The sequence below is a fragment of the Anopheles marshallii genome, chromosome 2, assembly GCF_943734725.1.
Source record: "Anopheles marshallii chromosome 2, idAnoMarsDA_429_01, whole genome shotgun sequence".
NCBI lineage: Eukaryota > Metazoa > Arthropoda > Insecta > Diptera > Culicidae > Anopheles > Anopheles marshallii.
In genome coordinates this window covers 18345553-18362961 of record NC_071326.1, presented here as the reverse complement: position 1 = coordinate 18362961, position 17409 = coordinate 18345553, and the positions used below count along the sequence as shown (strand labels likewise).

The window sequence follows — 17409 nt, the reverse complement described above, 5'->3', positions numbered from 1 at the left end:
GTCCGTTGTCATGCCCTGCCCGTGCGTGTATCCGCAAACACAACTGCTGCCGGTCGGCGAAGGCGATCAAACTAAATGAATATTTTACGCTTGACTGGGCAAAAGAAAATTTACCGCACACGACCGATATTGTATTACCTTTGGCGTATCCCTGCGGGGAAGGTTTCATCACGGCACGCCACACGGCATTAGGGGTTTTTTTTAGGCTTGGGGCGAAACCGTCTATGGAAGCCCAACCAGCAGGGAGTGCTCCGTACAATCGGTGGCATAGTATCGATGACTTTTGAAAAAACCGTCCCTACATTAATACCTTATGTGCTCAATGCAATATGGACTAGTTTTGTACCATTATTATCATAATAAATCATGTTAGTAAATAAATCGCAGCAAATATACGAATGTTCTGTTTGTGCTCTAGGGCTGGTTTTTGGGAACTCTAATGCAGCTATCAATGTATGACAATGTAATACCAATTCGAATTACTCTTAAGCATCAGCAGACAAGCAGCGAACTAAACATTCCACCGCAACTGATCGTACGCGATCGAGCCCTGCCGGGTATCGGATGGCCTCGGATCCGATTAATTCCGAGAATGTGAAATCATGCCGTACGGCTAATCGTTAGTGACGTGATATTCTATCTCTTTTGCAAATGCCCAGTCAGCATCACGGACAGCATTCCGTTGGCGCACCGTTTCCCCAACAGTTGGCCAAGACTTTGTTTCTACGCCAATACGCTGGTGATATTTCGCTTATTTTTTTTTTTTGCTCATACACAACATCATACTAAATGATACCCCAACCAGCTACTGCGCACAATAGTAGCCTGACAGCTTGTTACCGATCCGTTTTTTTTTTTGTGAGGGGTCCCTTTTTCGGGAGGTCTTCATTTTTGTCCTTTATCAAATCATTTCACCTTTACGAAATTGGTCTTGACAGTGAAACTACGGATTCGCCGATGTAAGTAACAGTAAGCTGTAGCAGCAACTTCTAGTCACTAGGGAATCTTTTCTAATGCACGCATTATTGAGACATCTAAAAGTCGTCACATGAAGTGCTTCACATCATCCACGGAAGGAAGGTTCTGTACCCGTTTTTGCGCAACACTCTCTAATACACTCCACCGGAGCTCCGCCGAACAGTATGATCCATCAGCATTTTGCTTACTTCATCCACTGTCAGTAAAACACTGCCTCGCGATAGATCAATGATTAATGGAAGTGGCTACACAGATTCGCACCGCGCCGTTCTTTCGTCCGCAACAAAGTATCTACAAATTAGGTACATCACCCGCACGGAAACCGATCGCGCTAAACCTCGATGCATTTACGTGTGGCAACAAAACAAGGCGCAAGAATTATTACCGCGCACCGCGAGCGTTGAAAAGTGATCGTATCAAATTAGTCGCCAATAAATGCGCTACAGCGTGAATGGAAGGCAGTGAAACAAAAACACAGGCGCTTTTAAAAACATTTCACACCACCGCTGCCAATGTTGTGCTGTCATTGCGGCATGATCGCACACTTTGACGGAGTGTTTAATTACTCTATCTGCCGCCGTTTTAACCGAAGCACCGAGTGGAAATATGTGCATTAACGAACGCAAATCTTGCCAACGGTGGATAATCAATCACCGCACAGGATATATCGAGCGGTACGATATAATCAGCAACAATTTTACACCTTAGAGCACAATTGCATCAAGCTTTCCGACTAACTGCTGGCAAAAAAGGGTAATATTGGGTGTACTAGTAAGTTTGCAGCTTTTTGTTCCTAACATTTGATGATTTATTGAAGCTTAATGCACTATAGCTTTTCACGAACAATAATTACAATAATTTGCTGGGTTGAAAGTCAAAAGTCGCAATAAAAATTTAACCTGCAAAAACCAGCTCGTAATATATGACACCAGTCTGATCCCACCATGTACAAAGAGACGCATGCCTTTCTGAGTGTGAATATTCCGCATTTGATACGTTTTGAAGTTTGTTCACCGGATTTGTTTGTGTTTTTTTTTTTTTTGTGTATTTAGGGAAATCGCCTAAGTTTCCACGTTCAAACGACAGGCCTCAAACGTGCTTTTCTTCGTATTAATGACTAGACTTGACGCATTTTCGCTTAAGACATTGAAAAATATCTAGATTTCGTGCAAAAAAGTATATAAAGCCAACTAGAATGCCCAAACTTTCAATCCAAAAGTCCAACCAAAAAACTTGTAAGCCGTGGCAACTTGGATCTAGTGAACCTAATTTTACTAGTAACAGTAATCTGAGATTAACTAGTAGTTTTTTTTGTCTCTGTGACGATATTTCACATCACATTATCTATTATTTCTATCGAATAGTTAAAACTTTTAGTCCAAACCGTTCAAGTACGGGTAAGCATAAACCGTTTCAGTAGCCGATTAAGGTTCGTCGTTTGGTGCTTTATTTTTTCTCTTCTATCCTTCAACCATTTTCTTCGCTTCTGCACCTTTTATAAGAGGTGCCCACTACCAGCAAGATAAAAGAGCTGCCGGTGTACTTGAACCTATGATAGACAAGTATGAGCTAGAAAAAAAAACACACACACAAGAGCTACACACGCACACATTCCGGCGAAACGCGAAACCCCTTATGTGGGACCCCTACTGGCGCTCGTGTTTTACAGCGGACGTTGTGCAAGGTTTTAAGCCACGGATAAATGTGGAAAGAAACACTCGACCAGTACGCCAACTTGGCGCATCAAGATACCGTGAAGCAACAAGGATTGCCACACTGTAAAGCCCGCCAGCCCAAAGTCAACGATTGGCTCCCGTACGGTTGCTTCGCGCGGGATGGATACTTTTACCGATGCGTTTTACGAGATTATATCTTAGGTTCGCTCCAGATGCAGGAGGATGCTATCTGGTTGTCTACATATCAGGTCTCTTTATTTTGTAGTTTATTGCGCCCAGGCTGATCGGATCGTGCAAAAACAACGCTTTTCAATGTTTTCTTCCATCAAACTTCTATGTTCCCGCCCAAAAAGCCACTCGGGTCGTTCTTAGCGATGGTTGAATGCACTCGTAAGACAACCACGTTCGACAGCCGAAGCATCATCGACCACCGTTGTTAAGCAGGCGCGTTAAGCCACACAAAGTACTGGCAGCGTACCGTTCGGCTTTATCCTAGCAATTAAAGTAACATCAAAACCCAAAATAACAACAATATGCTCGTCGACATTGCCACTGTGTGTGCTTTTCTCCCCCTTTGCTGTTTTGGGTATTAGTAATGAACGGGCTTTCCCGTAGCGCGTTGCAGATTGCTCTATTGAAACGAGTCAGCGCTGAGGTTTTTATGGGTCCGACCGTTTCGTGTTTGGGAACGCTTCAGCTGATGGTTTGAGCGGAACATCATCGAACCGTCCAACCACATCCCTGGTCCCTAGCTTTGACACCCTGCCATTATGATGTGTCGGTTCGGTTCGGATGACTGCATGATCGCGTTGTTTGCAACCGCTGTCACCCGACAAAACGTCACGTTGAGAGGGAGGGAGCGAAAGGGAAATAAAAACGGTAATGTCTTCATCGAAAGGTGATTAGTGTGGAATCCACCTATCTGTGCTGCACGCGAGGAGGAAAATTGAAAATCCCTTTCCCGATCTCTGGTCTATGGTGGCCCTGCGAATGGGGGAACACAAATCCCCTAGTGTGTTCAACAACAGTAAAGCATGGTTTTCGATGGTAAAAGCAACAATCAAACCCATCTCACTGGGACAACCTGGTTTTGGGCCTGATCGAGCCAGCAAACCATCCTAATCTGTCACATTTATTCGGGCCCGTGTAATGGCAGTTGTCAGGGATACATGTGTGGCACATGCAGAGGTAAACGCGTGTTCCACTCTCAACCATTTTGTTGCATTGAGATGTATGGTTTCTACGCAGCCGATCGGGACGATTAGAAATTCTCACTTTAATGTGACACATATTACAGCACCCAAACGATTGAAGGCAACGATGTGTATGTTGGTAGAATAATATAACCACCGAGAATGTTTAAATATAGCTAGCTCAATACTATTCTACCTGCCACAACATAACGAGCTAAAAAATTAAACACTCATCATCGCAACATCGCAAATGTGCAAATGCACAAATTATACCTAATGCTGATGCGTTATGATACCACACTTCGGACCGGCCGTCAAACCGCTTATTATAATTTTAAGCTTTGTCACCGATATGCAAGCAACTCCCATCCATTATCATCGCCTTCCGTTGGTGTGTTGCCTTTTCGTGCTTCCATTATTCTAACGCAAAACGGGCCGGTTGATTTCCTCGTGCACTAATGGTCTACGGCGTCCAAATTCATCCGATTGCAACTTCAGTCCTTCTGTCGGTCATTATGCGCCTTTTTTTTGTTGCATTTCGAAGTAAAATTGTTACAACAACGGTTTTGTGTATGTGTGTGTGTTTTTTTTTATTACTGTTGTTTAGTTTCAATTTCCACCGTCTAGCCGCCACAAACTGGACCAAAGCACCGTGGTGCTGCTGGTGGTGTTGATCGCGCATTACACCCATAATCAAATAATTCTACGCAAACAACAAACAGCGATAATAACGCCTAATACCACTTGCATCACCATTGCTAGCAGCAATGTGAAGAAGTTTAATGTTGCCTAATGGTAATGTTTTGTTTTTGCTTGCGCCGTGATGGGGGAAAAAAACAGATGAATAAAAATGGCAAATGATGAGGAGAGAAAGAGCGAAAAAAACCATCACCAAAATGGGGAAAATTAAAAGCACAACATAAAAAAAAACCAAAACACACGGTTTAAACTTTTGCCACATACGATCGTGTTGGTTACAAATGAGGCCTCGTGCATCATAGCCTACGGGCAGTTACGTGTTAGAATCATTACCATTAGCACAAACTGTGCGTTTACTCAATTCTTGTTGAAGAGAGAAATGTTAAAGTATCATGTATGTATGTGAAAAAATACTTCACTAAAAGTTACATCTAACGCTACACAAAATGTAAATGTTTAAAAATACATTTATATGTAGTGCAAGAATGGATAAAATTTTCCCAAACATCTTTCAGTAAGAGTAAACATCCTTACATCCTTCATACAAAAAATAACACCTAATGATTCGCTTAATGAATGAAGCAACAAAAGTTAAACTACATTGTTCGATTGTTCGCTGTTCTCACATACCGACGAACAGTTGTGAGTTCGTTGATCGTTTTATGAGGGTCCCTTCTTCGCACGTATCCAAACACCTTCTTAAATATTTCAAACACATCCCCCCCAAATGCATCTCCCCCCTTTTTCCCCCGGGTGGGATGCGTTACAAATCGTTAAAGCTTCATTTGCGGCAGCTAATGAAAAGGTTTCATGCTCTAAAAATATTAAAATATCAAACCCTCTCGCTTCAATCGCTCAACAACGGACCGAACGCAGGCAGCTGGGCAGAAGTATGTGGAAGCATTTACCACCAAAAACAAAAAAACACAAGGATATCCGAGACGAATGAAAGTGAAACAAACCGAACCGATCATTTGCTGTGGCCGTCGGTTGTGAAAGCCGGTTTTTGTTTCCGTTTTTTGGCTGACCATTTGTCAGCTCCGTACGAGAACCTCGGCGGCTGTTCTAATGGCTTTTGTTGGGCTGTTGGGCAAAATTTTACGCCCATCGCAAGTAATGCAGAAATGCCGTATGCGTCAAAACGCAACACATGTGTGTACGCCTTTTAAGGAGTAATCGTTGCATCGGGCATCCATCGCATCCTGGAATTCTGGTCCCAACAACAAAGCAACATTATGGTGGGATGGCTTGCCCGTTGCAAAGTAAGTTGTCACAAGAGTCAATTAAGTTCGGGTTCGGTTAAATCTAGAGCAAAACTTCCCCATCAGCAATCTACGCACCAAACGAAGGGATCACCGTTTGGAGCCAAATGTAGTGGAATTAATTAGTGCGCTTAATTAACGATACGTTTGCTGATTATGCTCCGGGAACTTTCCGCTTTTAGGAACTCGCTCAAGAAACAAACACCGAGAAAAGCAAACAACCATTCAGCTTCGTTTCCGCTTCGTAGCTAATATTCTGCGCCCCTGGGGAACTTTGGGTATAAGCTTCAAAACTGTCAACAACAGTAAACAGAAAACGGCAGTAAAGCAGTACGAATCCCGCAGCCCACTTTTCGCACATTCTGTCCACAGTAACCACGGTCTGTACACGGTACGCAACTTACCGATCACTCCGGACAACCCCGATTCCCGGGCGCCATACGCAGACCGATTAGAGCCACGCCACAATGGAAAATAATTGAAAAGATACAAAACTGACGCGAACCTGTGACCAGATGACCACATCATGCATAATGCATGATGTGCTGATATTTGTTCGCCCTTTTCGCCAACCGGGAGCGCGCATCCCGGCCCTGGAGAGTGCCAATTCAGGCGGAAAGGCTCCCCAGCAGGCTGCATGCTGTGAGTGCCGGTAAGCCAACCGGACCGGACCAGAATTATGAGCACGATTATTATTATTATCATTATTTCACCGCGTAACAGTGAGCCATATTTCCTGGGCACCCTAAAGCAGCGCCAGCACACGCTTGACCATAAACGCTGTCAATTATAGATGTTGAGCAATTATAGTTTTACCTCATTAGGAGTATTTCCACGACGGTGGTGCTGAACATGGGCGCCCTTTTGCACCGCACCAACCAAGGGCAGTATGCTCCGGGAGTTCCGTACAGGGAAGGACAGGATGTTTTGCGACACTTTCGGCACCCGGGAATGCGTGTACTTGTTGCCGTGGCCATGCCCGGTGCAACAGAAACGCTCAACCATTATTACCGCGCGTACAGAAAACCTGCTGCATTCACAGATATCCTTACAGCGGGCCGCATAATTAGTAGTGGCAGTTTCATTCATTTGTAAGCAACCCAAAAACCGGTACAGGCGTCTCGTAATTGGGCGTGCCGTTTCTGCTGCCCAAAGAATGCCACCCAAGACTCGCGGTATCTCGGTGGCCATAATAGGGAACTACCGGTGGCAGTGATTGTTGTGGCACTGTGGTAAGCATTGCAATAGCTGCATGTCCTGCTGACAGCGGACGGCAAACTTTAAACGCGATCCGTATCATGAAAAGTACAACAAAATGATATCCTTAAACTGGAAGAAATGTTTCTTTTTTTGTGTGTTTTGCAGTACTTGATCTCCACAGCCGCGCAACAGTGACCATTCACTCCGCTCTGGTTTACCCAACCAGATCAAATTGATCTCATCTGCGTTGACCGCGCAGCAATCCGACATTTTAAACTCCTAAATTACCAATTGAGCTCGATTAAACGAAGATCGCCAGTCCCAACGGTGCATCTACCAATGGGAACTGGAGTAGAATTTAAACCAAAAAAAGAAGAAGTAAAGACCACACTGACTTCACCCCGGTCCCGATTCAATCACTGACCGACGAAACCGCTTCCCATTGTGGGAGTTGTGTGCCGTTTTAATTAACTTATCATCCAGCGGCAGAGTGCACAGAATGTTTCAATACTTGCCCTTATTTGAGTGCGCTCGTCAATGGCTGCAACGCGTTCGGAGCTTTGCTGCCTACAATTGCTACAAGGCTTGCAGCGATTGCTTTTATCATACGGACAGCTGAAGCCGTTTCCAATCACCCAATTACTGGGACGACCTACTTCAAACAGAACGTACCAACCGGCGTGCACTGTCCGCGTTGAGAGAACATTCTTTCAAGGTGCCTCCCGCCGTGGATGCATATCTTTGTGGAAATAAAGATATAGATTTAATTTGACCGTCGCTTCACATGCTCTATCAGTGTAACCGACTGACGCGTTTCCTGGGAAAATTAATCCCAGTCCCGAATGTCTATCGATCGACCGCGCTTCCGTAGCTCGCATCTCCCGATGATTAATGATACTCGAGACAGATCGTACAAGTGCGTGTATCCTGCACTTACATACGCAAAGATGTATCAAATGATTGCACCTCTCCATGCAAACGCGTTCGCTTTTTTCCACATCTTTCATCGATTCGTCCTCTTTCACTAAACGAAGAACACTTTCTACACGCGAAAGAAAAGTCCAAGCCATTCGGCCGAAATACAGTTAATGGTCAATCTTCATAAATTTGAATACTAATAATTTCATGAGAAAATTGCCACAGGTCATTCGCTATCGTACCGAACACAGTGTTTTTTTTTCCTTCTTCTATTTAATTTTTCTGAATGGCCGGAAGGAAAGTTAGCGATCGCAAGCAGTAGCAGCAGTAGCCCAGCAGCCATAGGCAAGAATCTCAACCACACAAAAGCGTCCCGTCTGTGGGTACTGGCAGATAGCCGGCCTGAGAGCATGCCCGGAGCAACGGTAGCAACGTTACTCCTATCCACCGTACTGAAGAGGGTTGAACAGAGGAGAAAAAAAAATCTCTTAAAACGATAGCTTGTTTAGATTATAGCATTTAATGAGCGCGAGTTTTCAACGCAAACGCAAACCTCCACAGTCATCGTCGATCGCGTTATTATCGCGTCATCGACTTTGCTCGGGCACCCACGGGCACCACGTCGTCGTGTGGCATCCAGCATCTTTACCCATCCATCCAATTCAATGAACCATTTTCGTTGCTTTTCACTAATGCCTGCCTCGGCCAGTTCCCAGGCTGAGCATTAGCGCGGAGTGTGAGCTTTACGCTTTAACCCTGAGCGGATCGTTGTTGATATTGCTGATCGTGTACGATTTGTGTGTGTGTTTTTTTTTCTTTCTTGCACTATCTGATTTGTAGTAAATAATAGCAAAAGCAGCCTGTGCTGGAGATCACTGTCTCGTAGACAAATATATTTACCGTACAGGCAGAAGATTGATATCGCATCGCTACAAATAAAACAATGCCAAACAAAAACAAACAATCAACTCATTCTGCACTGGGAGTGATCAGTTCGCGCAGCCTTTCGGGATGGTTTCTGGTTTCCCAACATCAGATTAGCTCCTCTTGCCTAATCAGCTCTTGTCCAGTTCTAGATCAATCGTGAATGACTCGAAACGATTACGTCTCGATCGAGGAGTAAGAGGAGAAAACGGTTCAATCCACAAGCACACACAGCTCTTCCTGCCTTTCAACTTTAACCTTCTGGAATTTTACACACATTTACGGTTGCTCCCGAGCAAGACGATGCGATTTCTTTGCACGTCCCTCTAGCATCTCACATCCGCTTAGTGCCTTTCGTACACTCGTCCATTCCACCGATGGTTCATTCAATTTTCGAATCGATTTGCTCTCCGCTACAACATAACACCGATATTTGTGATATCGGAAATCTCTCCCATTCTGAACCCGTCACACCGTTTTTTTTTTTTATTTTGCTCCCTCCCATTCTCGCTCTTGCCTTTCGTCCAAAAGCTGCAATAACAACAGAAAAATGGTTCCAGTACCCGAGGGATGAGTTTCAAGATTTTAACATCCCCAAAAAACGTAACGCTACCACACGGACGGGGGCCACACGAATGGATGGCTGCCAAATTGCCAAACCCATCACCCGGCCAAAGGCAAGCATTCATGGACACCATCCTACCCACCGTCGGCAGGAGTTGGCCACCAGTTTTCACAATGGCATCATCACGATCAAACCCATCTAGTCGGAAAGATGGACCTGGAACGCTGGGCCGTGGAACCTGATGATGCTGCCGGACCGGGCGAGGGGACCCAGCGATGAATAGGTGGCCCCGGCAATGGTGGGTAGCGTAACGGAGGAATTCCCTGCCAGTAATTCAGAAGCTATTTCCAATCAATTATGTTACACAAAATTGAGCTGTTGAAGAGTACAAATAAGCAAACAAAAGGTGAATTAAGCTCGTGATGCCAGCCGTTTTCGAGATGGATCCCGGGGATGCTTTCGTTTTGCCCCCTGTTTGGCATAAGCTGCCACACCAGTCGCTCACTGGGCTTGCGCGCTACCTCGTGCAGCGTCTGTCTGTCATTCCTGATGCCGTCCCATTTTCGGGCGCTTCTATCGGGTGAGATCGCAAAAGTTTGGCCCCACGTTGATGCGACGCATCGTGAAGTGAAAACATTCGCACGACCAGCACACGTATCTGGGACTGGCACTGCCATGGAGAAACACATCAATATCTATCATCCTGATAATATCATATCTAACAGATCGAGAGAGGAAGGGAACAGTTTACCGATCGTCACTGTGCAGTTGTGCAAACAGGGTAGAAATGGAAAGGAAAAAAGGAAATAATCATCCGTAGACTGTCTTGCAAGCGCTACAAGGTACGGCCAAAAGTGAAAGAAATGACTGACTGCCTTTTTTAACGTTTATGATAGTTGCTACACTCGTTGGAATATCTGCACTATTATGTACTCAATGTGGTCGATACCAAGCCCATGCAAAAGCATTGACCAGGTCGGTTCACTTAGCAAAACGTATTTAGATGATCTTTTTTCTGTATGATAGCATTGATTATGTGGGGTTGAAATGTTTATCATTGATGGAGATAGCAGTGAAAGCTACCGTATATATTTATATATATTTAAATCTTTTTGCACTATTGCCTAGCCCAAACAAGGCCACCAACCAATCCGACAGCTTTTCTGAGATCAACAAAGGAGTTTCAGGAAGTCGAAAAGATTCCTTCATTTAAAACTCTTTCCAAATCATTCCACAAAGCATAAACACACTTCTGCTCTCTTTCCAACGGACCTGTCTAGTCTCGTAGATGATGACACACGTTGTGACGTCTTCGCTTTCCAAACTGTGACCGATAACGAAAGATCGAGACGAAGCGATAGGCGAAGAATGCGATAATCCTCTGCACACACTGTCCATCGCCACATTAGCTTCAGTTTCGGTTTTACGGTAAAACCACAAATCGTCATAATAATGCACAATCAAAACAACGTCAAGGCTTTGCTTACCATCATTAGCTTTCTTGGTGAAAATCGTCCGGAACAGGTAGACCACGATGCAATGAGCCACCATTCCGGATCGGGATTCTTTCAACCCCGGCAGTACTACTGCCAATGGCTTTCATTCACAAACATACCTTCAGACCGAGACACAACGACAGACAGTTTGACAGGAAAGGTACAGGATTCGATCGATCGATCGCCAAGTTACTGCCATGCAGTCGTGAGTATGGCAGGGCAAGACCTAACCTGAGCAGCAGCCTGGTAATTAGCCGTAAAGCTGCCTTAATAGTCACAATATTTACAGCACGAAACTCACCTTAATCCCCGGACTTTCCCAAAACATTCCACCCATTCCGACTGTCGCCAGTGGTGACATCCGAATCTGACCTGAGGATTGTGGATTTTTTGGGGCCCCGTTTTTGGGATCAAGCTCTAGAACCCATTTCTTGGGTTCGGCAACCGGAATCGCTACCGAGCAGAGGTAGCAGTACCGATAGCATAATCGTCAAGATTAGCAAATGGCACACAAGTCAAACACTGGTGGTGGTGTACGAAAACTGTACTTCCCGCTACGTGCAAAGGAGGGTGTGAATGATTTGCGGTTTTTCACCAGCGGTGTCTGACCCAAGTCATAAATAAACAACAGCATTTCGTTTACCCCGTACCGTGGTACGGATCGGTCAACTCCGGATGTGGTCGTTTGGCTGTTTTGGCCCACACCAGAAGATCTGCATCATATAAATCACGTAGCTACTGTGGATTAATTTTCACATCTGGCCGATTTTGGGACATATCTGCGTGGTCCCTTTTTGCAACCGAAAAATAATGTAACTTCTTCTAAAAAAAAAATTAAATTCAACTTCTGCACAAGATGAGTTCATTCTCAAAAACGTTATAATTAGAAGAGGTAGCAGAAAACAATCGTCTTCGCTTCATGTTTAAAGCTTACACAAGTTTACTTAACCACTGTCCTTTATGTTTACTAAGTCAAAAAAAACCCTACTAAATAAATTATTTCTCATGAAGCTGTTAATTATGCAAAATGTGATTAAAATAGGACCATTTTTTTGCGATTCCTCTCCGTTTATTAGCAGCACGGCTTCATGTTGTCTACACAAACGAACCATAGACACCTCCGTAATGGTAACACAATGGTTCACAGCACAACAAGAAAAAAAAAAGGGAAATACGCTTCACACTCACACCCAAGTTGATAATGAAGATTTCACTCGTCCGAAAGTTGTTTGAACGCGTCGATGATTTGTTTACAAAGCCCAATGGCAGGCAATGGTCATCTGCTGGACATTTGACTAGGGATTCCACTAGTAGTAGCAGGGGCCACTACTACTTCTATCTCGAGTGATTGTTTTTGCGCGCTACTGTCAACAGTTTTGACACTTTTTTTGTTGTTGTACAATTATGCAGATTTAGCGGTGATGTTGCTTAGCTTCTCACACGCAAACACTGCACCTGTCACGATTTGGTCTTTAGAAAACTGTGAGAACGTTGTGAAGAGTGGTTAAATATTATGTGTAGCTGCACCATTTGTTTTAGTAAACACAGATCTAACACACAACTTAACGTTCATACAATCATCTACCGGAATGAGATAATACTAGCAGAAGATTGCTTTACTTGTATTGTCTTTCGACGATGCAAACGAAGATTAAACGATGGACGACATGGAAATGAAATTCAATTATACTCATTTGCACATTTTGTCCACTGTCCCGAACCGTTCAGAAATGGGTCGCGCTCGGTACTACTCCGTAACCAGTCACTAACACAGGGGAGCAGTGCACTTGGGGGGTTTTTTTTTTTTGTTAATACCACTTCGTTTCGCTTAATTTTTTGCCCGCTGTACAAACAATAGAACTCGGAATGATAATAAGGCTTCATTTTAAAACCTTTCTGCCATTGTCGATTTTTTTTTGGCTTGGTGATGTCTTTTTAACAATTAAAATAATCTCAACGAAACGGCGAAGAATCAATTTGCCGTAGTCTCATTTGCGAGGCACGGAACGATGATAGTAATAAAGCATAAAATTGGTACGGTTGTACAGTAGCTAGCACGCAACGAAACTCCGTACCGTATTTCACTCAGGATCTCGCTTCCTTTATTTGGTCTAAAGAAGCAATTTCGAAAGGAAGCAGCAACAACAAAAAGCACGGACAAACCATCAATATCCTTATCAAACACCAACGGCCATGATAGACTTCATCTGCGTATCCGTTCAATGTCGTTCTTCTGGCGCTCGCGCAACTCTTCGGACACAGCACGTCAAACAAACCCGTTCTAGAAAAGGAAATTCCATCACCGAAAGTGGATTTCTGCCCATCCACACATCTGCCAAACGGATGTTCATTGTGGGAAGCGAAAGGCATGCCAAAGGGCAAGATACGTCACACAAAAAAGAACCCCCAATGAATTCAAAGCAATGGACACTGTACCGACAACGACTTACCTATTTTTCGCTGCTGCCGCACGGTCCCGCTGGCGTCGGTTTTTAAACCAATTTCCCACCTGTGTCGGGGTGAGCCCGGTGGCCTGGGCCAGCTCGCGTTTCTTCGTCGGGTTCGGATACGGATCCTGAAGGTACCATTCGCGCAACAAACTGCGCGTTCGCTCCTTGAAGCAATGCGTCTTCTGCTCACCGTCCCAGATCGTACGCGGAAGCGGAAATTTCTTCCGGACGCGATACTTATCGACCGGCCCTGTGGACGTCGATGGCGCGCAACGGAATACAGACACATTCGTTCCGTTTTTTTGTTTTGTTTTTTGTTACACCAACAAGGATAGCCACATCCGGTTGGAACGGATATTGAGTTCACGTGAAAGGACGATGTCGCGACGACCGGTGCCGATGACGATGATGATGGGTAGAGTCCACATTTGCCAGCAGCAATCAAATCCCGCCACGGATGGAACGGCAACGTTCGCGACGTATAAAACACGCCATCGATTACCGTCGAGGTTAATGGACAAGCAACACCGACCGGGAAAGAGAAGCGAAAGGACAAATTATTACTTTTTCTACCAAGGCTCAAGACGTGTGTCGGTATCGGATGTCAACTGTGCACAACAAAAAAACAAAAAGCCTTCCATGAATAAGAGCTCTGGTACACCTCGTACTACACTATGCAAATGGTTCATTGGGACAGAATTTTTTATCCTTCTTTTTAAGCAATTATCCTTCGGACATGTATCTTGCATTCGTCTATTTCCTGCTGAGAGTTACATATTCACACTTTAGTTGAAAGAAATCCAACCAATGGATTTGGTCATTTATAACTGAATGAAAAGCTTTAAAGCTCTAAAACCATTTTTTTTTATTAACAAAACCACGAAAATTACGATAAGAATAAATATTGAGCATCAAATTGACAGTTACTGTCAAAGCAGTAAACCACGAGTCGGTTACTAATCTCGTTTACATCACTACTTCCAATACTTGCATTCTATTGTCTCGCTACTCTTTTGCAGTCCGAAGAATCGTTAAAATAGTTAGAAAAATATGTTTATAACTCTCAAAACCGTAACCTTGTGCCGGATAAACAAACCGTAATTGCACAGCTCGACTTTCGACCCACGGACACACGTATATTGGTGCACTTTTAACAGGAATACACACGATCATGCTTACCCAACGGTCGTCCACGCAGCTTTTCCGCCTCGTGATAGTGCGCCTCCAGCCACATTGCCTGCAGTTTGCCATGGGATGTTTTCGTAAACTTGTGTCGTTCCAGTATCGTGTACAGTTCACTGTAAGCGCAAAATAGTGAAAAATGGTTAAAGATTCGCTTAATGTTTAGAAAAGTCTATTCTCATTGCCTAAACTGTTGTTTCGATTGTTTTTTTTCTCCCCATTCAATGCACGAATTGTTCGCGTTCAATTGCGATTGTAGCACACCCAACACAAAGCTCTAAAGCGTGTGTGCTTATAAGTAGCTATAAATTACAATTATCCTCAGCGATTACAAGACTTCCAAATCATTCGTTATAGTTTGTTGATGTGTATCGTTTTCATTTTTTTTCCTCTATACTACTTTGCTTGAGTAAAAAAAAAAGCTATGCCTCGCCCTGGTGAGGAAAATCTACCCGTTACCGTGCTTCATCCACCGAGAAAAGAAATCACAAAACAAACAAAAATCTGCACAATCGCGTACCACACGCATTTGAGCTACGCCGGGGGTAACTGGCTAATTAAATTATTTATCGAAAATTGAGCAGCTTCGAGCCACCTTTCGCTCGTCAAATCGCAACCGTGACCGTCTGTACGGTGGAGTCTGTATGAACTCGAGCTGCCCAATCGTACGGCCTTCTGGCCAGGTTCTGCACCCAAACAAATCGGCGAAAAGTCAACCCCCCGGTACGGTTCGGTAGCGAACGGGGAAGGAAATGGTAATCTTCCGATTTGGAGATCATTATTACAAATTTCATCCTTCGATTCGGGCTGCTCGCCTGTACCACCACACCCTCCCTCGTCTTAAGGCTCTCTCTCTCCCTTCCTGCCACCTCCCGGCAACATTCCGGCGAGCACTATTCTAACCGATCTATACGATCGATCGATCGAAACGAAATGATTGGTGCACGAAATTGATCGATTATCGAGACCACAGGGGTAAGGGGTTTTCTGTGCTGCCCCTCACTTCTGTGCACCCAACTCAACCATTTTCCTTAGTTTTTCCGTTGCAAATTATCCGTCCCTCGTGCGTTGTCCTCCGGATCGCCGGGGGATAGCAACACATTTTGCTGGTGGAACCCCGAAACCAACGGAGTCTGCATGTTTATCAGAGGGGATTTAATTTCGTTTTAGCCACGTTTCGAATATGATACCTCGATATCGAACATTGATGAACTGGCCGAAACACGTTTGCCAGGCGTGGGTGAAATGATTTAATTTGCCTCCAGCGCTTTTGCGCTAGGGTTGAAGCGTTTGTGGTGTAAAGTATTTAATGTGTGAGGATTTCTGAATGCCTGGCAGGCGTTTGCATGCAACCACGCATAAGGTTTTGTATAATCATTATGGAGTTTTGGGCGAAAATTGAATCTGGGGTAAGGTCGGGTTTTTCTTTTTATTTTACAACAGTTAAAGTTTATTTTTGATGTGGTCAGTGCGTGTGTCTCAGTCAATAGACGAAGAAAAAATCAACACCTCATTGCATCTATTTGTTTGTTAAAGAATTTTAGCTGCTTCGTTCTTGATTTTTTTATCCTACTCAACTCACCAACTTCCAACTCATATCAACTTCTTTTTATCCTTCAACTTTCTTCCTTTTTATCTTTTAACTATTGTGAGATTTTTGTCACATTTATGTAAATGTTATTTTTAAACTACGATATCTTTCTTTGATTACAAAAACTTATTAGAACTACCGAAACTGAACCAATCAATAGAGCTTAACAGTTAAATGAAAGAGTAATTTAGTAGCTTATTTATTATATAAATTTTATCATAAACAAACTCTTTGAAATTGAAAGCTGCACTTCTAAAAAAAAAGCGATAATTTCTCCAATTTTATCATTAGAATTTCCAAATATTTTGTAATTTATGAAAAAGGTACCTTCCGTCCACTTACTGCATGATTCTCGCAGATTTTGGTGATTTGACACCTCTGTAATATCAAGGCACAATATCACAAATATATTGAAAATGCTTCCTATTATGGTATGAGACAGTTTTGTTAGTGATTTGTTTAACATTTACTGGGAAAGATGTTCTGTTACATATAAACGGTATACTGTATACTATATACAGTCTTTTCCCGAGTTACGCGAATAATGCGTGCCAGAGAAATTCGCGTAACTCGAATTATCTTTTTAATATAATTCACGGATCGATTTCCTCTTTTCACGTTACGAAGCACATTAATAATTGATATTTTTACATTTATTTCGACAAACAGAGTAATAGTTTACTTAGGTTAATGTTTATAATATTAAAATGTAACGCATTTTGGGAAAATTTAAAATTTGATAAGTAAAAAAATTAATTCCACATACAAAATTACACGAACTGTCCACATTTTGAGTTTCGGGTATCTCGAATACGCGTAACTGGAGTGTCTCGTAACTCGGGAAATGATTGTATTGTATTATAATGTAACTGTAAGTATAATTGATATAGAATCCGGATTCGACATTTGCAAAAATTCTGATCCGATACAATAGTGTATCTCGGGGACATTACTATAGGACAATAGTTGTACTAAGTGAACAATTTCGCATGTCTGAAATATGCTTTAATGTTAATTGAAGGTTCACAGTGTAGATTGGATACATTAAAATTATGCATTTAACACAACATTCTCCGGACCAGTCATTTTGACTAATACGCTTCATTTTCATCATTTTTTAAAGTACAAACAATTCTACCGTAGTATCCGTAGTACATCTATTATATAGTATGCACTAAAAAAAACATTAAAATGCATTAGAGGTCTATGACATTGTTTAAAAAGTAGCCATGCATGAAAAACCCTTAAGACGCATGATCTTTTTAGTGGTAACCA

General features: G+C 43.2%; 1 protein-coding gene across 1 annotated transcript in view; it reads right to left on the bottom strand.

The window, feature by feature from the left end:
- LOC128710130 (protein Optix-like) overlaps positions 1-17409 on the bottom strand; it is a 53710-nt gene that overhangs the window by 35566 nt on the left and 735 nt on the right. The window contains exons 2-3 of the mRNA XM_053805172.1: positions 14541-14659; positions 13362-13611 (exon numbers count right to left, since the gene is read on the bottom strand). Of these exons, the coding sequence (XP_053661147.1) occupies positions 13362-13611; positions 14541-14659 (369 nt within the window). The remainder of the gene's footprint in view (positions 1-13361; positions 13612-14540; positions 14660-17409) is intronic.